At 36.3% G+C, this 25,306-nt stretch overlaps 2 protein-coding genes across 2 annotated transcripts; one reads left to right on the top strand and one right to left on the bottom strand.

Moving 5' to 3' along the window:
• The first annotated feature begins 781 nt into the window (after positions 1–781).
• Positions 782–9,383, top strand: LOC117331687 (zinc finger CCHC-type and RNA-binding motif-containing protein 1-like). Its single transcript, XM_033890522.1, has 6 exons — positions 782–898; positions 1,168–1,362; positions 2,240–2,459; positions 3,098–3,201; positions 6,614–6,707; positions 7,173–9,383. The coding sequence occupies exons 2-6, from the start codon at positions 1,250–1,252 to the stop codon at positions 7,308–7,310; spliced, it is 669 nt and encodes a 222-aa protein (XP_033746413.1). The 5' UTR covers positions 782–898; positions 1,168–1,249; the 3' UTR covers positions 7,311–9,383.
• On the bottom strand, positions 8,420–25,306 carry LOC117331686 (solute carrier family 35 member E3-like). The gene is made up of 6 exons (XM_033890521.1): positions 24,754–25,306; positions 22,155–22,265; positions 18,593–18,754; positions 18,122–18,204; positions 12,990–13,102; positions 8,420–12,292 (listed from the first exon to the last, which is right to left on the bottom strand). The coding sequence occupies exons 1-6, from the start codon at positions 25,138–25,140 to the stop codon at positions 12,222–12,224; spliced, it is 927 nt and encodes a 308-aa protein (XP_033746412.1). The 5' UTR covers positions 25,141–25,306; the 3' UTR covers positions 8,420–12,221.

Genomic DNA, 25,306 nt, shown 5'->3' with positions numbered 1-25,306 from the left:
AGTTTTGGTAAGAAGACAAATGAACACATAACGTCCTTAAATGTCTGTACATGTATGATAAAGAAATACAGTGTATCAATAATGTCATGCTGTTAGGCATAGCTATACACTCTTATAGTTCTAGAACAAACCAAGACACCTTACCATAAGTTAACACCACAACCAACGTATCCTCAAATCCTTCCGCTATGACGCATCGACGTCGCCTGCATTTTGAATACCTATAATATCAGGCAAACAGATGATTATAAATCTCTTGTTAGGCTTTACTATAAGTGTGGCGGGGCCATATGTTAGACTTGTGTTTTTTTTATGTTTTAGGTAAATATAAGTGTTTGTGTCATGTCTTTATTTTCTTGTACTCTGTGAAATGTCTTTTTTTTGTACCAGATTTTTAATTTTTACTATACATGTGGTTTATTTGAAAATGACGTTTCCGCTGGATATACATTGAATAATTGTTCTGCGTGGCTTTAATTTATGTTCATTTTTTGTTCCTTATCTTACATATTGTTCTTGTTTGTTTTACATTATTCCATTACACTATATAGTAGGAGAAGGGGCTATTTTTTCACTATAAATGCTAACCAAATGTAAACGCCTGTGGTACAATCAAGCAATGAATGCAAAATATGATATTTCGAAGAAAATGATATACAGAATATAGTATTTATTAACAGTACGTGCGAAATTAGATAATGGTAAGCGCGTGTAGGAAGTGATGACTGATTGCGTTGGCTGCACGTCTAATTATTATGTGAGCGCTCCCTTAAAAAAAAAAGTCAAAAAGGGAGGCTACTCTTGTACTTCCGGTAAATTAGCACAACATGGAAAACGTAAACAAACATCGATTGGCGATTTTATCATAGTTTGTCGTCACTGTGTACACTATAAATTGGTAAATATATCTTAACTTGACTTAACAAGAATAAATAGGTAATGGATGTGTGGTATGTCTAACAATGGTCCGCTAAGACTGACCATAATCGCAGGCTCCAAAATTTTGACCGGTCGCTTAGAATTTTGGAGTCTGCGATTATGGCTAGGCCTAGTATTAGCGGACATGCATAACAGTTAAATACAATACTAACGTTACATGGTTCATTTGTTGACATACTAACATACTATTTTGATATTGATGTCATATAATATTGTCGTTCATTATAGAACACTAAAAGGCTGCAGATCGCGATCGAGACGTCTTGAAGTCAGCTGGATATCAACAAGGGAGAGAACTTAGGTACAGAAGATGAGTGGAGGTCTAGCTCCAAGCAAGAGTACCATTTACGTTGGAAATCTACCATTTTCACTAACTAACAATGACCTCCACAAGATCTTTGAAAAATATGGAAAAATAGCAAAGTAAGTATCTATCAGATGTGATGTGAATTAAATACAAGGTTGAATGGTTCTTTTTGGTTGGGATATTTCTTACTTAAAGTGCATCTTTTATGCACCATACCACTTTCATGACCACTAACTACAATGAAACACGAACAGTGTATTTAGTTTAAAGCAATAGGCTGAATGGCAGATGATTTCATTCATACATTGCATGTTTGCTATATAATTACATGTTCTAAACATGATTTTTATTTGAGTTATAAATAAAAAAAAATATGCTCACCACTGTTCAGTTTTAGAAAAATGGAAATTTATTGAAACTAGAAAATATCTTAAGACACGACTGTCCCATCCTTGTCCCCATACATATGCATTTAGATAAGAAGTAGTGCAATTATCTACTTGGGCCAAGTATGTGAATTCCCCTGCTCCTACGCAAGAATAAATATGTCTTGTGCAGGAAGGGTGAGATCTTTGACCCTTTACCTTGACCAATGAACACCATGATTTGATCAGATGTAGAACTTGGTGTTGTGATACTATGGTGTAAATAATAAACCAAATCTGTTGATGGCATATGAAGACATTTCATTGATTCATAATTAAATGAACAGGAGAAACAGACATGGTTAATACTATATATACAGGTACATGTATATGACACTCCATAATAGGCAGGGACATGATGAACTAGGGGATCCAGTGCTATACTCATGATTTGGAGACTGTGATTGTACGGAATATGACCACCACATTCATTGTAACTACATTTTAAAGACATTCAATGCTACACACTTCTGAGCTAACATGACCACCACATTCATTGTAACTACATTTTAAAGACATTCAATGCTACACACTTCTGAGCTAACTTATTATTGGTCTCTATAACCAGGGTGACTATCATGAGAGACAAGGTGACGAGGAATAGTAAGGGTGTGGCCTTCGTCCTTTTTGTTGAGCGAGACTCCGCTCACAAAGCCAGTCATGCTCTCCACAACACAACCATGTTTGGGCGTACAATACGATGTACTATTGCCAAAGACAATGGCCGCACCACAGAGTTTATCAAGAGGAAGGACTACCCAGACAAGTCTCGCTGCTACGAGTGTGGAGTAGGTGATATTTGTAGGGGGTATTGTGTGGGGTATATGAGTGTAGTATAGGAATAGGTGAGATGATTTTAGATTAGAATGGGATAAATGCTGGCTACATAATAAAGGAGAATATATGCCTAGACGTACTGTTAACTAAGTATATTAATGAATTAGGGGTGGCTGTTATGTAGCTATACACTTGTGTGTGGATTGTTGGATATTAATGAATTAGGGGTGGCTGTTATGTAGCCAGGCACTTGTGTGTGGATTGTTGGATATTAATGAATTAGGGGTGGCTGTTATGTAGCTATACACTTGTGTGTGGATTGTTGGTGTGACCAAGGGATAGATTGATGGGTGTTTAATAGGTTTTTGGAAAAGTGTAATTTTTGATTTTTGATTTGTTTGACATTTGTTTTTTACCAGTGATTTGCTGAATGGCAAAGGTCAACTTAAAGCCATGTGATAGATGTATTCTATTGTCATGCAGTAGGGATTGTGTAAGCTTAAACATGTATAAGTAATATAATGCATCACATCATCACAAATATTGTGAATATTATTTAACAAAGTGCCATCTCATTTCAAACTGCACACCTCACAATGTTTATAGCCTCTGTACATACGAATGTCTCGTTTTCTGTTTCAAAATACAGGAGGAAGGACACTTAAGCTACAAATGTCCAAAGAATTTATTGGGAGAACGGCAACCTCCACCAAAGAAGGATAAAAAGAAGAAGAAATACCAAGAGGAAGAGGGGTATAAAATTTATTCCATTTTCTATGACCAAATATAATCCAATTACCTCAGGGTTGTTTCATTAAAAATATAAGAAGAAATGAAACAAGAGGCCCATGGGCCTTAACGGTCACCTGAGATTTGGATATTTCAGTTAATTTAATTGACCCTTTTTGAACCCACCCATCAGCCCCTAGGGGTCAGTCAGGGCCAACAGGTGTATACCATTAAGCTGTCATCCAATGCTGATAATGTTAACAAAGTTAGAATGAATTCCGATAGAAATCACACAAATAATGGTCAAAAATGTGATTTCCCTACATAAACTATAGTAAAATCTACCCCCTCCCCAGGGGCAAACTTGTGACCCCAGGGTCATGAAGTTCATTACATTAGTAAAGCACTATAAGACTCTTCCACCTATGAAGAGTATTTGATTCTGTCTTAATTGGGTCTTGAGAAGAAGATCTTTGAAATTTCAGTCTATTTGACCCTTTTTAGCCCCGCCCATCAGCCCCTGGGGGTCAGTCAGGGCCAACATGTGCATACCATCACACTGCCATCCAAAGCTGATAATGTTAACCAAATTAGAATGAATTCCAATAGAAATCCAACAAATAAAAGTCAAAAATGAGATTTCCCTATATAAACTATAGTAAATTTTACCCCCTTCACAGGGGCAAATGTGAGACCCCAGGGTCAGGAAATTCACAATTTTGGTAAAGCACATTAAGACCCTTCCATCTATGAAGAGTATTTGATTCCATCATATCTGAGATTAGAGAAGAAGATTTTTTGAAATTTCAGTCTATTTGACCCTTTTTAGCCCCGCCCATCAGCCCCTGGGGGTCAGTCAGGGCCAACATGTGCATACCATCACACTGCCATCCAAAGCTGATAATGTTAACCAAATTAGAATGAATTCCAATAGAAATCCAACAAATAATAGTCAAAAATGAGATTTCCCTATATAAACTATAGTAAATTTTACCCCCTCCACAGGGGCAAATGTGAGACCCCAGGGTCAGGAAATTCACAATTTTGGTAAAGCACCTTAAGACCCTTCAATCTATGAAGAGTTTTTGATTCCATCATATCTGAGATTAGAGAAGAAGATTTTTGAAATTTCAGTCAATTTGACCCTTTTTAGCCCCGCCCATCAGCCCCTGGGGGTCAGTCAGGGCCAACATGTGCATACCATCACACTGCCATCCAAAGCTGATAATGTTAACCAAATTAGAATGAATTCCAATAGAAATCCAACAAATTATAGTCAAAAATGTGATTTCCCTATATAAACTATAGTAAAGTTTACCCCCTCCCCAGGGGCAAACCCGAGACCCCTGGGTCATGAAATTCACAATTTTGGTAAAGCACCTTAAGACCCTTCTATCTATGAAAAGTGTTTGATTCCACTATATCTGAGAGTAGAGAAGAAGATTTTTTAAGTTTTAGTCAATTTGACCCTTTTTAGCCCCGCCCCTCAGGCCCCTTGGGGGTGGGGACCATATAATTCACAATTTTGGTTGACCTAAATTGTTATGAATTCTCTGCTGGACACTGGTATTTACCTAGAATCCGACTTCGATACCAGTACTGGTATTTACCTAGAATCTGACTTTGGTACCAGTACTCAATAGTACTCCATGATTAGTACCAGGAGACCAAATGACATTATCTGGTAGTTTCAGTAAACATCTAGCAATGTGTCGTAACATGGATGGATATTTCTGACGAGTAAATTGATATTATGTTTAAGGATTCACATGGACTCTTGGTGATATGGATGCAACTTTCTGTCACCTTATCATAAATAGCTTTGAATTATTTGAGATCTACATTCTCCTGTATAATAATAATTTATGCAATTTTCATCAAATTGTCAGGTGATATCCATACACCACAAATGGTCATTACAGATGGAGACAGTTTGGTTTAAAAGTTAAGATGGTGAACTAAGCAAAGGGCAATAACTCTTACAACTTATAGTCCAATTAAAATGCTGCACAGGAAAACACAACTACATGTCATGGTAATGAAGCCTACATGTAGTTTCATAGAGATCAATTGAAAACTGAGACATGTGATAATTTTGACAGGCATACACACACATTAAGACCCTTCCATCTATGAAGAGTATTTGATTCCATCATATCTGAGATTAGAGAAGAAGATTTTTTGAAATTTCAGTCTATTTGACCCTTTTTAGCCCCGCCCATCAGCCCCTGGGGGTCAGTCAGGGCCAACATGTGCATACCATCACACTGCCATCCAAAGCTGATAATGTTAACCAAATTAGAATGAATTCCAATAGAAATCCAACAAATAATAGTCAAAAATGTGATTTCCCAATATAAACTATAGTTAATTTTACCCCCTCCACAGGGGCAAATGTGAGACCCCAGGGTCAGGAAATTCACAATTTTGGTAAAGCACCTTAAGACCCTTCAATCTATGAAGAGTTTTTGATTCCATCATATCTGAGATTAGAGAAGAAGATTTTTGAAATTTCAGTCAATTTGACCCTTTTTAGCCCCGCCCATCAGCCCCTGGGGGTCAGTCAGGGCCAACATGTGCATACCATCACACTGCCATCCAAAGCTGATAATGTTAACCAAATTAGAATGAATTCCAATAGAAATCCAACAAATTATAGTCAAAAATGTGATTTCCCTATATAAACTATAGTAAAGTTTACCCCCTCCCCAGGGGCAAACCCGAGACCCCTGGGTCATGAAATTCACAATTTTGGTAAAGCACCTTAAGACCCTTCTATCTATGAAAAGTGTTTGATTCCACTATATCTGAGAGTAGAGAAGAAGATTTTTTAAGTTTTAGTCAATTTGACCCTTTTTAGCCCCGCCCCTCAGGCCCCTTGGGGGTGGGGACCATATAATTCACAATTTTGGTTGACCTTTAGCCATAGAAGCTTCCTGCCAAATTTCATTGAATTTGGTTAAGGGGTTTTGGAGAAGAAGTCGAAAATGTAAATTGTTTACGGACGCACGGCGGACGACGCACGACGACGGACAAAAGGGGATTAGAATAGGTCACTTGAGACTTTCTCTCAGGTGACCTAAAAATTCAATGAATGTTGGGCATGAGAGAAAATATGGCTTTTCAAATGGTACTTTATGAATTAATCACTCATTCAGTTGTCCTTGTCTGACTAATCTGGAGTTGTACTGTCAAGTAGAAATTTTACTGGGAAAGCTCCAATGCAAGCTCACAGTTTGCAAGACAAATTCTATAAATCACTATTCATGATGTATATTTGCAAAAACCATAAAGTGGATGTAAACTACAACAGTAACATTTCTAACAGATGTTTTGATTCCACACATTGTTTTTCTATTAAATGAATTATTTCCAAAATAAAGTGAAATTAGTAGTGCCTTTCTGTAAAATAGAAAGAATAATTGTATGTTAACAGTGAGGAAGAAGAAGAGGAGGAAGATGATGATGATAAGGAAGACGATATCCCTGACCCAGCTCTGGATAGTCTGGCTGCTGCCATTAGTTATCAGGTATAAATGCGAGATCCCAGAGGGATCTTGGCTCCCACCATTGAATGATTCATATCAGTCAAATGAAAGAGTGATCTTTTCCCTTCTTTCAAAACGTTAGCTGCCATTAGTTTTCGGGTATACCAAACTATACGAACACATATACTGGGTATTGGTAAAGCAATACATGGCCAATACTGGCCCCCAATAAAAATAGTAGCAATGACCTTGACCCCAAAACCCCGAAACTTGAACTTATCTGAGATATTATGGTCCTTCCCTATTACAGTTCATTCCCCTAACCAATACAATATCATTTCATCTAGTAAAATTTCAAGATGGTCACCATATCTGATTGAGTCATTTAGATCATTATCAAACAAATATATTTCTCTCATGGAAATATGTTTCCTGGTCTTTAAGGGTTGGAGATGGCCACCATGGCATCAGACTAATATTTACTTCCTGTGTGTTCATTGCTTTCAGAGACAACAAATGGAAAGTGAAATTGCCAGGAGATATGGAGAGACAAGTCTCAATTTTAATGATGTGGATGAACCTAAACGAAAGAAGTACAAAAAGGATGCCTACTTTAGTGATGAGGAGGAAGTTCAGGATGATTGACACACACCTGTATGTTACACCTGTGTATTGTCAGGAAGTGGATGACCGAGGTTCACCTTTATGTTTTACCTGTGTATTGTTTGAAAGTGGAGGATGATTTGAAGCATACCTGTGTATTGTCAGGAAGTGGATGACCGAGGTACACCTGTATGTTTTACCTGTGTATTGTCAGGAAGTGGAGGATGACCGAGGTTCACCTGTATGTTTTACCTGTGTATTGTCAGGAAGTGGATGACCAAGGTACACCTGTATGTTTTACCTGTGTATTGTTTGAAAGTGGAGGATGATTTGAGGCATACCAATGTATTGTCAGGAAGTAGAAAATGATTTGGAACACACCTGTATGCTATACCCATGTATTGTCCATTGATGTGGAGATGTAGCGGTTCAGCATAATGCAGTGGTTCAGCATAATACACAAGTAATGAGATAAATTGTTATGAATTCTCTGCTGGACACTGGTATTTACCTAGAATCCGACTTCGATACCAGTACTGGTATTTACCTAGAATCTGACTTTGGTACCAGTACTCAATAGTACTCCATGATTAGTACCAGGAGACCAAATGACATTATCTGGTAGTTTCAGTAAACATCTAGCAATGTGTCGTAACATGGATGGATATTTCTGACGAGTAAATTGATATTATGTTTAAGGATTCACATGGACTCTTGGTGATATGGATGCAACTTTCTGTCACCTTATCATAAATAGCTTTGAATTATTTGAGATCTACATTCTCCTGTATAATAATAATTTATGCAATTTTCATCAAATTGTCAGGTGATATCCATACACCACAAATGGTCATTACAGATGGAGACAGTTTGGTTTAAAAGTTAAGATGGTGAACTAAGCAAAGGGCAATAACTCTTACAACTTATAGTCCAATTAAAATGCTGCACAGGAAAACACAACTACATGTCATGATAATGGAGCCTACATGTAGTTTCATAGAGATCAATTGAAAACTGAGACATGTGATAATTTTGACAGGCATACACACACATATTATATATATACATGTGTATATATAGTTAACGACAACAGCTAGTCCAAACAGTGTGGAACGAGAGAACAACTGACTTGATAAAGTACAAAAATACTATTAGGGTATTGTAATTTTTTATTCTTATCCCCATGAACAATTTATATGTATACAAACATAAATATCAACAGTCAGTAATATTCAAACAACACAAACAGAAAATAAGCCAAACTTTGACAAACATATCTTATATAGGGGAAAGGTATGAAAGTCTGTCAACAATGATCATTAATGATACCCTTGGCCAACACAAGGTCATGGCTGAATTGTTAAAACTTGTCAAAGAATTCAAAAGATCACATGTCTGGAGTAGTTATATTTGATCTGTGACTTGCTAGAGTGATTGGTGTTAAAAGTTATAAAAGTGAATTACATGTACTATATAACCCTTCTAGTTCAGTGAAAGGTCATTTTCAAAGTTTGAAATAACCTAGTAATAAAATTGTAAAATAAAAATAAACTTTGCCTGAAACATGGAGGGATATAGCATTGCAGTGTTTATCTCAAAGTGCTGAAAATACTTGTGTATACTTTATTATTATGTTTTGAATATGAATGGTTATCATGCAGAAAGGATTTTGTGTAGCCGAGCATAGTGGTACTGGTGTTGGACACTATTTAACTGATGTTATCGGTTAGATTTGAGTTTGTTATATACCCCGACAGTTTTTATAGGTGCTAATTTGATTGAGCTATTACAGAATGTACCGGTATGTCCCTTTGCTAACATGGTTATCAGTTATCATTACTGTTTTTGGTAAATCTAGTACATGTTTTATACTTTGGAGTACTCATTGCACCCATAGACCTTGAGGGTATGTTTTTGACTCCCCCAAAATGAGATCTGATTCTCAAGATTAAAGGGCCATGTCTATCTGGTGTATGTTTTGACTGTTCAGATATCTGAGAAACAGTAATTTGACTTCTGAAAGTGCTGAAAATCAATGCAAGGGTCAGCTGGATGTACATGTCCTGGGAATTGTTATAACCATGTTGAAATTTTAATAAAATATTGTAAAAGTTATAAAGCTGTTATGATGAAAATAAATATTTCAGATTTTGGTGGAAGTGACACTTGCATGTGAATATTTCCACCATTTTGAACCACAGTTTGTAATGCCTGAATTCGAAGTACATGAACGTATAAAAAATGCTTGCAACAAAGTACTAGTATACGTATACAAAGGACATTTACTTGGTAACACATACAACAAAATATAACAATGAAGTTAGCAAGTCTTCGTAGTTTCATGGATATTGGAGGGACTAGTTCTGGTTGTTTCCAGGACTGTACAAGGATTGTCCAAATATGTTGGATACACAGACACTATTACACCTGTGGGTAGTAAACTCCACCAAGTGTCAAGGTCATCGGGTGAAAATGAGGACGTGTGCAGTACATTGCATGGAATTTATAACAGGTAGATGAAAATGATATTATGCTGGTTCATTAAAACTTTTCAGAAATTATTGATGACTACAAAACCAAAGTCATACCATAGGACAACATAATCTTGTCACACCTGCAGCCATGTGGGGAAAAAATGGTCATTATCTCTAAAGACAGCTAAAATCAGATATGTGGAAATGTCACATGATTATTGTACAAATTTTAAAATATTTCTAACACAACTCTTCTGTATTTAAAAATTGAAAATATTTTCCTTTTAATGTGATATTGTTGAAAATATTTTTCTTTTCATGTGATATTGTAACATATAAAGTTTAATGTTTGTCATGTGTACAGGAAACTTGGGGATAACTTTTTGTGGTTTTATCATGAAGGAAAACAGACATTGTCCCTTTTATTGGAGGATGCATGATGGGTACAATAACCATTGAAATTTGATAAAGAGTATGTATGATCTATGTAGTTTTAGTATACATGTATGTATTCTGTTTAAAATGATATCAATTAGAAAGAATCTCTGTTATTTACTGAGTATTCAAATAGAAGCACTCAAAATTATCCATTTGGATCATATACATATAATTATTCAACACACAATATTACCTAAAATAGATACTACAGGTCCTTCTCACAAGTAATACATACAGGTAGGTAGAGACAATGGTGACTATTATGAGTGATCTCCACAAGGACTTTTGATCAGGCCACAAACACAAATCACTTTAACCTGTGTTAGATTTAGTAAGCATGCTATTCATACAAATTACCTAAAATGTTGCTATGATGAATTGTTTCCTCAATCTATCTAGGGATATAATACAAAAGAAAGGGGTACAGTATAGAAAACCAAAATTCTGTTAAATGAAGTAATGCAGTCAATAAAATGGAGCTTACTATTGACCCATGTCAGTATGTGAATGATGATAAGGCATGTCAATGGCACATTAGTATAATCTAAATCCATGTACATAATGTATCGTGTATCTTGTATATTACAAACACTGCAGTATATATGAAAAATATGCCCTGCTCATATAAAAGATGTTTAAGAGGCTTGTGAATTGTTTGCCCCACAAAAATGTCTCCCTCAGGTGAAAAAATAATGAAAAAAAAATTGAAAAAAAAAAAAAAAATATATATCGCATTTCCCCTTACCATATAAAGGATATCTATAAAGAAAAGTAGTTAAATTTTTGCTATAGCTTAATTACTAAAATTTTCATTATTTGACAAGATTACCCTTGAGTGGAACAATGAACAGCCATCGATTGTCACATAGCTGTAGTATTATATAAATGTAGATGTATCTTGTGCATGGCAATAAGATTTGCATCACCTTAAGAGTCAGTGGCTAGCTATAGGTGGCATGCTATAACACTCACCTTTTACTACAAAGTCTAATTTTCTAACAGTTTAGGGAATAGAAGTAATCAAGAATTAGTCTTTAACTCAGTAAATACAACAATAGATCATAATTAAAATGCCTTCAAAGTTTCAAAGAAACTGGTAGAAAACTACTTCAGTACTAGAAAAAAACAATTTAAAGGGCAGTAACTTTTGTAAAAATAGTGAAATTAAAATGTCTCTGTAGGAAAACAGCTATATATCAGGATTATAAGGCTTACCACGTTTTAAGGAAATTGGTCGAAAAAGAGGATACACCTGGACAAATCAAAGTTTATGCCTAATGGATGGAAGACGCCATACCATGATTCTCCTGTCAAGTTTGATAAGTGTCTATAAAGATGGTAAAGTTAACTTAAATGGTGACAAAAGTTTCATGATATGCAGAATTTTATGCAATGAAACTGCATAATACTTATCAAAACAGAGAGGTACATTACAATGCAATCAATATTCCAATAGAACTCAATACAATTATAACAGACAGCATCACTGGGACAGATATTTGTAGTTTGATGGCATGCTGAAGACAACCATGCCTAACATTCTCCTTTCTGTCAATTATGTTTACAGAAATAAAGCTATTTTCTGGAACTGAACATTGAACATGAAGCCAATCTGCTCCCATCATATAAAATGGGGAACAATTCTCCCAGATGCATCTGCAAGAGTACAATTGGAGAAACTGTAGCAGACAGTACTGTGCAAACTAAATGTGTCTCGTAGATAGAACACAACCATAATATCACTGTAACACAGAAATCAGAGTACAATCATAGTGTACCTGTTCACAGGAAGCATACAGTCTCTTATAGACAGCAATGTATTATCAATTACTGACCCTAAAGATTTTCCTCACAAGACAGCATGGTAAAATACTATTGGAATGAACCTCACAGAAATCGGGGCACAATGGAAGTATCCCTCATATTTCTTCACTTCATATTGTCTCATCTTTTTCTGTTGTGTTAACAGGTAGTCTGGCTGTCTATGCATCATTCTGTTGTAGACTGGCTAAAAACAGTGGTACTGATCACGAACAGCTGTTTATGAATTTTGCTGGGGCAGAACTTGTTTGGCCTGCTCTCCCATCTTGAAATGTGTATAAGCTATCACCCCTGCAAAACATATTGTATTGTAAGTTTGTTGTAATACTAGAACAAGACGTCAAATTGGCCTGTATCACATTTTTCTGAAGAATTTGATGAAAGATTGAATTTATATATATTTCCAGGTCAATTTTGGAACTCAAATTTATACTCTTTCTTTCCAATTATTGTTTGTGTCTTAATTTATAATGTTTTAATTTTGGTATTCAGGAAAGTTAATTTGAAGGTGTCAGCACATTTTAGCTTTGTGGCAATAAAAATAAATGGACATTGTCATTCTTTTGATAAAAAAGTTGATAGGCATTTGTCTCAGCATGCTTTTGGCAAGATATCATGACCCTGGGTTAGATACAAGACAATAGTGTTTAAGATTTTTTTTCTTTTTTTTCTTCACAAATTTAACTCTTGTGACCAAAAATTTGGTTAAGATCATTCAGAAAAACAACCTAGAAAGCCCTGCATCAAAACATGCTACATACAGCACTACTGACTTAATATCACTGTCCTTGACCTTTTATTAGCCAGAAAAAGTTGTTTTAAAGATTATATTAACACATTTAACCCCTCTAACATTCAAAGTAGTTCATGGACACATGAACTACAGAATTAACCCACTTTCTTACAGGTAAACTAATAGATACATCAAAACATTTTCAGTGACAGATTTTTATATAATTACCATATACACTGTCTGTGAGAAACTTACCTGAAAGAGTGGTTGCTATGCCTAGGACTTGTAGAAATGACAATGGATCATGGAACACAATTACTCCAAGTAGTACAGTTACACAAAACTTGAGGTGACCTGCCATGTTGTATCTGCTAAGTGTCAAGGAAGATTTCATAACCACATTACTGGGTAACAAATATAACATTACAAGGTAACACAAATCTCACTACCACACTACTGGGTCAGAAATATTGTAACATTCATTTCCACATTTATTCTACGACAGGTAACAAATATTACAATAATACAGGGTAACATAGATCTCATTACCATATCACAGGGTAACATAGATATCATTACCATATCACAGGGTAACATAGATGTCATTACCATATCACAGTGTTTACATAGATATCATTACCATATCACAGGGTAACACAGATCTCATTACCATAACACAGGGTAACATAGATGTCATTACGATATCATGTTTACATAGATCTCATTACAATATCACAGGGTAACATAGATCTCATTACAATATCAAAGGGTAACATAGATCTCATTACCATATCACAGGGTAACATAGATGTCATTACGATATCATGTTTACATAGATCTCATTACAATATCACAGGGTAACATAGATCTCATTACAATATCACAGGGTAACATAGATCTCATTACCATAACACAGGGTAACATAGATCTCATTACCATAACACAGGGTAACATAGATCTCATTACCATATCACAGGGTACGAGGGATGATTGATAATTTGTGAGCCTCTTACTGAAGGAGGTACTCAAGGATGTTTTTTTTAAAGTCCTACTATTCTGACTATATAGGACCGTGTACCCATTTTTTTTTTGTTTTTTTTTGTTTAACGTCCTATTAACAGCCAGGGTCATTTAAGGACGTGCCAGGTTTTGGAGGTGGAGGAAAGCCAGAGTACCCGAAGAAAAACCAAAAACCACCGGTACCCAAGGACTGGTCTCATTTGGTTAGTTTATATTGACGAGGTAGCACTCTAAAGTAAGCACGACAAACAGCTTTTGTAAAATGTACAAAATTGGGGAAAGTGCAGTGATCCAATATTTGCATGAAAAAGGTTTAACACCTAAGGATATCTATAATGATATGGTAGCAACACTAGAGAAAGATGTCCTTTCATATGCTACAGTGAAAAGATGGGCAGCGGAATTTAAGCGCGGCCGACAGAGCCTTGAGGATGACCCCCGTCCTGGAAGGCCTGTCAATATTGCAACCCTAGAAATGGTAATAAATTTCATGATATCATTATGACTGACAGACGAGTCACAGAAAGATATGTAGCCAGTAGAGTTGGCATTTCACAGGAGATAGTACATTCCCTTCTGAACGTGGATCTTGCAATGAGAAAGCTTTCAACCCGATGGGTACCAAGACTTCTGACAGTTGATCAGAAGCACAACAGGCACACATTATCACATGCTAATCTTAACCTTTTTGAGGAAGATCCTGCCAATTTTCTTTGTCACTATGGATGAAACAAGGGTTCATCATTTAACCCCAGAGGCCAAACAACAATCGACACAATGGAGGCACCATGGCTCTCCCCCCCGCCAAAGAAAGCAAAGACTGTTTCATCAGCTGGAAAGGTTATGGCCTCAATTTTCTGGGATGCAGATGGTATTTCGGTGATAGATTATCTCCAAAAGGGGCAAACAATCAATTGCACATACTATGCTTCACTTCTGAGGAAATTACGTGAAAAATGTTAAACTTAGGCACCACGAAAAGCTAACTAAAGGTGTGTTATTCCATCAGGACAATGCTCCTGTTCACAAGTCTGTCATTGCCATGGCTGCCATTCACAATTGTGCCTTTCAATTGATTGACCATCCGCCTTATTCACCTGATCTCGCTCTATCAGACTTTCATCTCTTACCAAAGTCTAAAAACAGCTATTTCAGGCACCCACTTTCAGTCCGATGATGACGTCATAAATGCAGTGGATGACTTTCTGAACAGCCAAGAAATGGAGTTCTATAAAAGTGGCATTGATGCCCTTAAACACCACTCGCAAAAGTGTATAGATGCTAAAGGGGATTATGTTGAAAAATAATACAATATGTCCGGCAAAATTCAAATCCTTCAATATGAGGCTTACGACATATCAATCAGCCCTCGTAATACAGAGCTCACTACTATGTATTGGCTTTAAGTACCAGTTGTATGGGTTTTATGTACCAGTTGTATGGGTTTTATGTATCAGTTGTATGGGTTTTATGTACCAGTTGTATGGGTTAACGTTTTAGTACCAGTTGTATGGGTTTTATGCACCAGTTGTATGGGTTTTATTAACATGTACCAGTTGTATGGGTTTTATGTACATGTACCAGTTGTATGGGTTTTATGTACCAGTTATATGGGTTTTAGTACCAGTTGTATGGGTTTTATGTACCAGTTGTATGGGTTTTATGTACCAGTTATATGGGTTTTATGTACATGTACCAGTTGCATGGATTTTATGTACCAGTTTTATTAGTCCCCTACCGTTTGAAAAATGGGGGGACTATAGGTTTATCCTCCGTCCGTCTGTCTGTCCGTCCGTCCGTCCGTCCATCTGTCCGTCTGTCTGTCTGTCACGCAATAGTTATCCGGACAACTCCTTCTAAAGTACTACTCCGATTTTCATGAAACTTGGTATACATTATCAGTATAACATGTACAATGTAGTTGTGCATCCCACATTTTTTTTTCTCGAAAAACCAATTTTCAAAATGGCCGCCGACTTCTCATTGGTTGAGACTTGTCCGGACAACTCCTCCTAAATTGCTACTCCGATTTTAACAAAACTTGGTATACATGATCAGTATAACATGTAGTTGTGCATCCCACATTTTTTCTTTCGAAAAACTAATTTTCAAAATGGCCGCCAACTTCTCACTGGTTGAGACCTGTCCGGACAACTCCTTCTAAAGTACTACTCCGATTTTAATGAAACTTGGTATACATGATCAGTATAACATGTAGTTGTGCAACCCCAATTTTTTTTTTTTTTTTTCAAAAATTCATTTTTCAAAATGGCTGCCGGCTTCTCATTGGTTGAGGCTTGTCCGGACAACTCTTCCTAAAGCACTACTCCGATTTTAATGAAACTTGGTATACATGATCAGTATAACATGTAGACAATTGTGCATCCCACATTTTTTTCTTTCGAAAAACAAATTTTCAAAATGGCCGCCGACTTCTCATTGGTTGAGACTTGTCCGGACAACTGCTCCTAAAGTACTACTCCGATTTTAACGAAACTTGGTATACATGATCAGTATAACATGTAGTTGTGCATCCCACATTTTTTTTTCTCAAAAATTCATTTTTCAAAATGGCTGCTGGCTTCTCGTTGCTTGAGGCTTGTCCAGACAACTCCTCCTAAAGTACTACTCCGATTTTAACGAAACTTGGTATTCATGATCAGTATAACATGTAGTTGTGCATCCTACATTTTTTTTTTTTCGAAAAACCAATTTTCAAAATAGCCGCCGACTTCTCATTGGTTGAGGCGTGTCCGGACAATCCTTAAGTACTACTCTGATTTTAACGAAACTTGGTATACGTGATCAGTATAACACGTAGTTTAAAAAATGGGAAATAAATAGTTGCACTCCTGGCTCAGGCAGGGGACTTTGTATTGCTGTTGCAATACTATCCATCCTTGTTGGTTTTATGTACATGTACCAGCTGTATGGGTTTTATCAGTTGAATGGGTTTTAGTACCAGTTGTATGGGTTTTATCAGTTGTATGGGTTTTAGTACCAGTTGTATGGGTTGTATGTACACGTACCAGTTGTATATGTTTTATGTACCAGTTTATGGGTTTTATGTACATGTACCAGTTGTATGGGTTTTATCAGTTGTATGGGTTTTAGTACCAGTTGTATGGGTTGTATGTACATGTACCAGTTGTATGGGTTTTATCAGTTGTATGGGTTGTATGTACACGTACCAGTTGTATATGTTTTATGTACCAGTTGTATGGGTTTTAGTACCAGTTGTATGGGTTTTATGTACATGTACCAGTTGTATGGGTTTTATCAGTTGTATGGGTTGTATGTACACGTACCAGTTGTATATGTTTTATGTACCAGTTGTATGGGTTTTAGTACCAGTTGTATAGGTTTTATGTACCAGTTGTATGGGTTTTATGTACATGTACCAGTTGTATAGGTTTTAGTACCAGTTGTATGGGTTTTATGTACCAGTTTTATTGGTTTTATGTACATGTACCAGTTGTATAGGTTTTATGTATATGTACCAGTTGTATGGGTTTTATCAGTTGTATGGGTTGTATGTACACGTACCAGTTGTATATGTTTTATGTACCAGTTGTATGGGTTTTAGTACCAGTTGTATGGGTTTTATGTACATGTACCAGTTGTATAGGTTTTATGTACATGTACCAGTTGTATGGGTTTTATCAGTTGTATGGGTTGTATGTACACGTACCAGTTGTATATGTTTTATGTACCAGTTGTATGGGTTTTATGTACATGTACCAGTTGTATGGGTTTTAGTAACAGTTGTATGGGTTTTATGTACATGTACCAGTTGTATAGGTTTTAGTACCAGTTGTATGGGTTTTATGTACATGTACCAGTTGTATATGTTTTATGTACCAGTTGTATGGGTTTTATGTACCAGTTTTATTGGTTTTATGTACATGTACCAGTTGTATAGGTTTTAGTAGCAGTTGTATGGGTTGTATGTACACGTACCAGTTGTATGGGTTTTATGTACCAGTTGTATATGTTTTAGTACCAGTTTTATTGGTTTTATGTACCAGTTTTATTGGTTTTATGTACCAGTTGTATGGGTTTTATGTACCAGTTGTATATGTTTTATGTACCAGTTGTATTGGTTTTATGTACCAGTTGTATTGGTTTTATGTACATGTACCAGTTGTATGGGTTTTAGTACCAGTTGTATGGGTTTCAGTACCAGTTGTATGGGTTTCAGTACCAGTTGTATGGGTTTTATGTACCAGTTGTATGGGTTTTATGTACCAGTTGTATGGGTTTTATGTACCAGTTGTATATGTTTTATGTACCAGTTGTATTGGTTTTATGTACATGTACCAGTCACAATTGTTTCTTAGCGAAATATTTTAACAGAGTAAGGATACGTGACAGGCGATGTGTTGCCAATGATCCAGTAAATGGTCAAGTTGACAGATAAGGCTATCACCCCAGACAGTAACACCAACATCTGAAACATAACCATACAAATCACACTTGAGCAGCTCAAATCTTATGGCCTCTGATATGCAAAATTTAGTACAGCTCTATTCCATAAACACAGCTTTACTCCATTGTAAACAGGACTCAGTAAAACGTTATCCAATGATAAACATGACTTGGTAAGCTTTATCCCACAAAATTTGAGTTAATATTCTTTTATCCCATAACATCTTTAACAGTAACAAAAGTACTAAATTATCCTGTGTAACTCGGACTTTATCATAAATAGATATTTTAATGCTCTATTCCGTAACGGCATTTCCGTCATAAGGACTGTAAAAGGACTTGTGTGACTCAGTGTCTTTATTCCATTTTACTTAAGTTATCAAAAATATTTTTATGAATATGTAACTCACAACAACTTTTGTAGGATAGGAGCCAAGAGCTCCATGGAAGCTGAAAATAGGTGCTTCAATGAAAGGGATGACGACGATGAGGACAGCAGCTGACAGCGGAGCCTGGTAATATAATAACTGCATCGAGTTCATCTGGAATTCATGCTGCTTCTCCGCAACCCACTGTCAGAAATAAAAATAAAACATAACTGCTTGAATTCAAATCCTAAATCATCAGCTGATAAGTAACCAAAGATCTACCGTATTTGACCTAATAAGGGCGCAGGGCGCGGGTAAATGACAGTGGGGGCGCCCTTATTAAGATTAGTTATTCTGAAGTTTTATGAAACAGACTATACCTTATAGCAGAATACCCAAGGTTGTGGAAACGGTAAAATATTCAGTCATAAAAATATTCCAGATGAAGATATCTATTCATTATCATATATTAAGCTTAAACATCACTTGAATACTCCTGTAAACTTGTAAACCATGCCAGCTGATCTTTAGACCAGAGAACGTGTGTTCCACCATTTATGTTCAAATGGAACTCTTTTGTGTTCTATTTATAGAAACAGATGATTTCCCAGATCATATCAGACATCGTTTTCTTTGACCTAATAATTGATTTACAATGTCTTTTACTAGCTTTCTGTTCTGAACAAAAGTTATTTATCAACAAGAATGAAGTCTTAACTTTATCTTCAAATAAAGATGGTAAGTTATTATTTGTATGTGTGTTTAGTTTTGGGTGCTGAGAACTTTGCACTGACCACAGGTACTTGGGGTAAGAAATTACATTTGTATATATATACTATATAGCCTCGTATTACTATATAAAATAGAGCACTATTTTATATAGTAATACGAGGCTATATATTATTTATATACAAATGTAATTTCTTACCCCAAGTACCTGTGGCACTGACATGTCATATGTAGCCTGTAGGAATACACAAAATGTGGCGAAAACATGTGTTCCAGTTACTTAATTTGCTGAAGAAAATTGAACACATAAGTAGTAAAATATTTCACATGAATTATTACTTTTTAACACCATTTTGACACTCAGTCATAGATTTATTTCCTTGAAAAAAGGTAGGGGCGCCCTTATTAGGGTAGGCGCCCTTATTAGGTCAAATACGGTATATATAATATCAGTAATTGAATCGGGTAATAAGTAACCAAAGATCTATTTATAATACCATTATTGTATTGTGTAGTAAGTAACCAAAGATCTATAGATAATACCAGTTATTGAATCGGGTAATAAGTCACCAAAGATCTACCGTATATATAATACCAGTTATTGTATCGGGTAATAAGTCACCAAAGATCTATAGATGTATATAATACCAGTTATTGTATCGGGTAATAAGTCACCAAAGGTCTATGTATATTACCAGCTATTGTATCGGGTAATTATATAATAAGTCACCAAAGATCTATAGATGTATATAATATCAGTTATTGTATCGGGTAATAAGTCACCAAAGATCATCATCTATATACATTGTATATATAATACAAGTTATTGATTTTTATTCTTACCAAATCATATTACATAAACTTTATCACATAACTATGTAGTCTTACGATAGTAATACAACAATATGTTTTTTTGGGGTTTGTATATCACACACAGTCACTAGTGATATTTTCCTCTGCACAAAAACTGGGGTTATCCAACTAGTCAGATCAACACATATGGGTGGTTTTGCAGATGTAATTAATATCTAGTAAGACAAGAGATCCCAGAGGGATCTTGGCGCCCACCATTGAATGTTCTTCATAGGTTCCATGTCAGATTGATCTTTTCTCTACTTTTCTCTTCTTCTAAGTCTTACTAATCTGTGTAAATTCAGAAGAAACCTCTAGTACTTTTCAAACAAGGGAAACCTATATATAAAATTTAAGATTTAGGCACCAAGGGGAACCTATAATGGAATTTGAGAAAGATTCCTTCAGTACTTTCTGAGAAATAGCGATAACAAACTTCAATTGTCAAAATCCAAGATGGCTGCCTGTCGGCCATGTTGTTTTCCGATTGGTCTCAAAATGCAATATGCATAACTAGGCACGAAGGGGAACCTACATATGAAATTTCAGGAAGATCCCTTCAGTGCTTTCTGAGAATTAGTGATAACAAACTTCAATTGTCAAAATCCAAGATGACTGCCTGTCGGCCATGTTGTTTTCTGATTGGTCTCAAAATGCAATATGCATAACTAGGCACCAAGGGAAACCTACATATGAAATTTGAGAATGATCCCTTCAGTACTTTTTCAGAAATAGCGATAACAAACTTCAATGGTCAAAATCCAAGATGGCTGCCTGTCGGCCATGTTGTTTTCTGATCAATCCCAAAATGCAATATGCATAACTAGGCACCAAGGGAAACCAACATATGAAATTTGAGAAAGATCCCTTCAGTACTTTCTCAGAAATAGCGATAACAAACTTCAATGGTCAAAATCCAAGATGGCCGCCTGTCGGCCATGTTGTTTTCCGATCGATCCCAAAATGCAATATGCATAACTAGGCACCAAGGGAAACCAACATATGAAATTTGAGAAAGATCCCTTCAGTACTTTCTCAGAAATAGCGATAACAAACTTCAATGGTCAAAATCCAAGATGGCCGCCTGTCGGCCATGTTGTTTTCCGATCGATCCCAAAATGCAATATGCATAACTAGGCACCAAGGGAAACCAACATATGAAATTTGAGAAAGATCCCTTCAGTACTTTCTCAGAAATAGCGATAACAAACTTCAATGGTCAAAATCCAAGATGGCTGCCTGTCGGCCATGTTGTTTTCCGATCGGTCCCAAAATGCAATATGCATAACTAGGCACCAAGGGAAACCCACATATGAAATTTGAGAAATATCCCTTCAGTACTTTCTCAGAAATAGCGATAACAAACTTCAATGGTCAAAATCCAAGATGGCTGCCTGTCGGCCATGTTGTTTTCCGATCGGTCCCAAAATGCAATATGCATAACTAGGCACCAAGGGGAACCTACATATGAAATTTGAGAAAGATCCCTTCAGTACTTTCTCAGAAATAGCGATAACAAACTTCAATGGTCAAAATCCAAGATGGCTGCCTGTCGGCCATGTTGTCTTCCGATCGGTCCCAAAATGCAATATGCATAACTAGGCACCAAGGGGAACCTACATATGAAATTTGAGAAAGATCCCTTCAGTACTTTCGGAGGATTAGCGATAACAAGAATTGTTTACGGACGGACGGAGGGAGGGACGGACGGAGGGAGGGACGGACGGACGGACGGACGACGGACCACGGACGCAGGGCGATTTGAATAGCCCACCATCTGATGATGGTGGGCTAAAAAGGAGATAGGAGGGGATTCAAAGGATAGAGGGGTTAACATATACATGTATATGCATTTATATTCAGTAGTTGTGTACATATAATGATCACTTAACAAATTATTTAGGTTTTTAATATCAGTTTTATAATAAAATTTAAATCCACACCACTTGTTACCAGCAATATCAAATCATTATCATGTATTATAGATTGCTTTATACATAGAGTGGTGAATCCCTATACTTACCACCTGGTACAGTGAGGTGACCAGAACACCAACTGTGGCGAAGCATACACCAAGCAAGTTGAACTTCAAATCATATATTGAATTTAGAGTTACTCCTAAACTTATTGGAATCTGAAATTAATAAACAAAACTAAATATAGACATAAGTAAAACAAGATGGGGAAAATCACAAGTTTGAGAAATTATCCAGGAACAAACTTCCTGCCAAATTCATGAGTGTACTGTGTAGTAGTTCGTCAACATATACTAGGTTTTAGGAGGATACTGTATATAGATATATATATATATATAGTGCCTAGTGGTATACAGATCCCTCTTAAATAAAAGCAAACAAATGAAAAAATTAGAGGAACAACTGAAGTCAGACAGTATAGTCTACATTCCTCGTTAGTTCTGCTTTGATTTGCTACAGTTAAATATAGTAGAGACATGTTAGAATGTTTAACATGTGCAAGTAGAAGTATGTGTCAAATGTGAATTATACTAATAAGTGAAGTGTGAGTGTTTCAGTTTATATAGGCTCACACGTTGTCAGAGAGGCCTCTCTAGGCTCACACTCTGTCGGAGAGACCTCTCTAGGCTACATGTAGTTAAGTTGGTGGCCATGGTCTATGGTGTGAATATGAACTCAATCTGCCCAGGAATTGAGATATTGTGCACAAGATTTTTTATTTTTTCAAAAGTTGTCAAGTGAAGCCATTGAGTTTTAATCTTGATCGATAACCACCAAAATCTAACCAGGTGTAGACCTTGATTGTGTCACTGTGATGCTATGAAGCAAATACAAATGTACGACCTAAATCTGCCCACGGATCCTGGCAACACAGACAACGTGATTCCTATAACCCCCTGTACTAAGGTGGGGGTATGAAAATGAATAGAATAAGTTGAAGCTACTTAAGCTGATTCATCATTCAGACTCCTTTTACACATATTCTAGCAATGTGCCCCTGTAGAGTGAGTGAATCAGTGAGTGTTTGATTACACTTAGGGATATCATTCACAGTTTGCATTATAAGTTGTCTTTATAGATTTTGAAGCACATAAACTATAAAAAGAATCCTATTTATTTTTGGGAAGCTCATTCAAATCTGAAAATGTTCTCTATTTAAAAAAAAACAAGTGTCGATCCCTATTGCAAGTGGTAAAACCAAACTTAAAAGTTTCTGAAGAAAATATCTGTAAACACAAAATGAGCAGTCAATTGTGATTAAATGCCGAAAGTAAATTGTTTAATCGGTACCCTACAAGTTTCATACATAAAAACACTATGAAAAAATTTAATTCAACATATAAATACAAGCAGAGAAAATGCATGAAAAATAATCCAATGGAATCTCACTAATCCAGGAAATCTTATAGAATATAGCCCAGGTATATTACAGTCAAGGTATGAAGAATACTAAATGCTAATTAAATCTATAGCTACTTATAATCAATCAATAATATGGGGAAATTGTGGAAAGAAATGCCTGTTCTGAAAACATTAATTGATTGCACACAGTAACAGCTAGTCATAATTGAATACAACCAGGCGGAGCCCATAACCTCCTGTCAATCAACTGGTTATGAAAACATTTTGGCATGCGCATACCTCATTGTTCTTAATGAGATATTATTTGTTAAAATTTTGAATCATGGACGTGATGAAATGTGTATGATACACACATTTTCACATCTGGGAGTAGTCTATCAAAAACTGATCATCTGATCACCTGTAATGACAACAATTTCCAAACAAGAAGTCTTATAAGCCAAGACATCAATGGAGATTGTTGATTGCAAAAGTGACACTCGGAAAACTCCTGATAATGGTCCTGTTTAAAGGGGCACAACCCCAAGTAGTGCAAATACAGACTTATTTCAGTAAGAAATACATAATGGGTGATCAATTGTTGTTAAGATTCTTGGCCCAATTTAGATTACCTTGCATTGTCATTACACTAACAGCAACCTCATGTATAGATAGATCTACATGTAAGTTGCAGATCACGTACGCAGATACATCACCTTGTATTTGTAACAAAAACAATGTTGAACAAATTATCCACAGTTTTTCTTTATGACAGGTCAACAATATCATACAAACCAATCGGCTGGATCATTGTAGTGAGGAAAAATGTGATATGTTCCTGAAACAATGGGCCATTGGTTTGGTTTATTTTGTTTAACATCCTATTAACAGTCAGTCATAAAAGGATGTGCCTGGGTTTGGAGGTGGAGGAAAGCCAGCGCCGAGTACCCGGAGAAAAACCACCGGCCTATGGTCAGTATCTAGCAACTGCCCCAGGTTTCCAACTTGCAACCCAGAGGTGGAGGGCTAGTGATAAAGTGTGGAGACACCGGGTACCTTAACCACTCGGCTACCGCAGCCCCGGCTGGCCCTACAATGGGCCAGGAATGCGGGACAAACACATAAATAGTACAAAATAATGTTGGGTAAATGAATTCCTGCAATTTAGTGACTAGACAGCGATTGAAACAGAGTATTGGACAACAGATATATGGACTCGACTGTATACACAAACATAATTAATGCATACATTTATCATAATACATAAATATTTCCAAGATGGGCTCAGTATGATTTATGCTTTACCACGGTGAGTTTCACTTTCGTTGAAAATGTTTTATCGTAGTAGGTGGACTGTATAGCCATGATGCAGGGAGTTGTCATAGTTTTCATGATCTGGTAAGTCCCCACAGAATTCGTCTCTAGCGACAAGTTGGTGAACACGACAAACCCACAGAACGTTAGAGCCAGTGGTAACATCTTCAAGATGGGTACACTTTTAGGTTGGAAAAAGTTCAGTTTTCTACATATGAGAAGCCCTAGAGATGTCATGACGAAGTGGATACATGTGAGACTGATGTTGGGGAAGCCGTATTCTGTGTAAAGCCACTTGTTTATCAACACTATTGATATCGAGCACACTATATTTGCGGCGATTGTGAAAGATACACAGTCGTTTGTTGGGGAAGCCATGTCGCCCTCCTAAATTAAATCCAATCCACTGTTCACTGGTGTTTTAAGAATCTTCAACTTGGAATAATCTTACGTAAAACAACTTTATGTCTAAAGCTCTCCCTTTTCCATGGGTTGTCTGTCGGTTCCGGAAGTACATGTACACGAAACCACCAAGAGCACGTAA

The sequence above is a fragment of the Pecten maximus genome, chromosome 7, assembly GCF_902652985.1.
Source record: "Pecten maximus chromosome 7, xPecMax1.1, whole genome shotgun sequence".
Classification (NCBI taxonomy): Eukaryota; Metazoa; Mollusca; class Bivalvia; order Pectinida; family Pectinidae; genus Pecten; species Pecten maximus.
The sequence above is the reverse complement of the archived record's forward strand: the minus strand, read 5'-3'. Positions and strand labels throughout refer to the sequence as shown.

Bases quoted from the DNA above. Each gene is read 5' to 3' on its own strand.
- LOC117331687 (XM_033890522.1), top strand. From the start codon at position 1,250: ATGAGTGGAGGTCTAGCTCCAAGCAAGAGTACCATTTACGTTGGAAAT. The intron at 1,363-2,239 runs GTAAGTATCTAT...CTCTATAACCAG, and splicing joins AAATATGGAAAAATAGCAAA to GGTGACTATCATGAGAGACA. The intron at 6,708-7,172 runs GTATAAATGCGA...CATTGCTTTCAG, and splicing joins CTGCTGCCATTAGTTATCAG to AGACAACAAATGGAAAGTGA.
- LOC117331686 (XM_033890521.1), bottom strand. From the start codon at position 25,140: ATGGCTTCCCCAACAAACGACTGTGTATCTTTCACAATCGCCGCAAAT. The intron at 22,266-24,753 runs GTAAAGCATAAA...TATTAATTTCAG, and splicing joins CGAAAGTGAAACTCACCGTG to ATTCCAATAAGTTTAGGAGT. The intron at 18,755-22,154 runs GTAAGTATAGGG...TATTTCTGACAG, and splicing joins TCACCTCACTGTACCAGGTG to TGGGTTGCGGAGAAGCAGCA.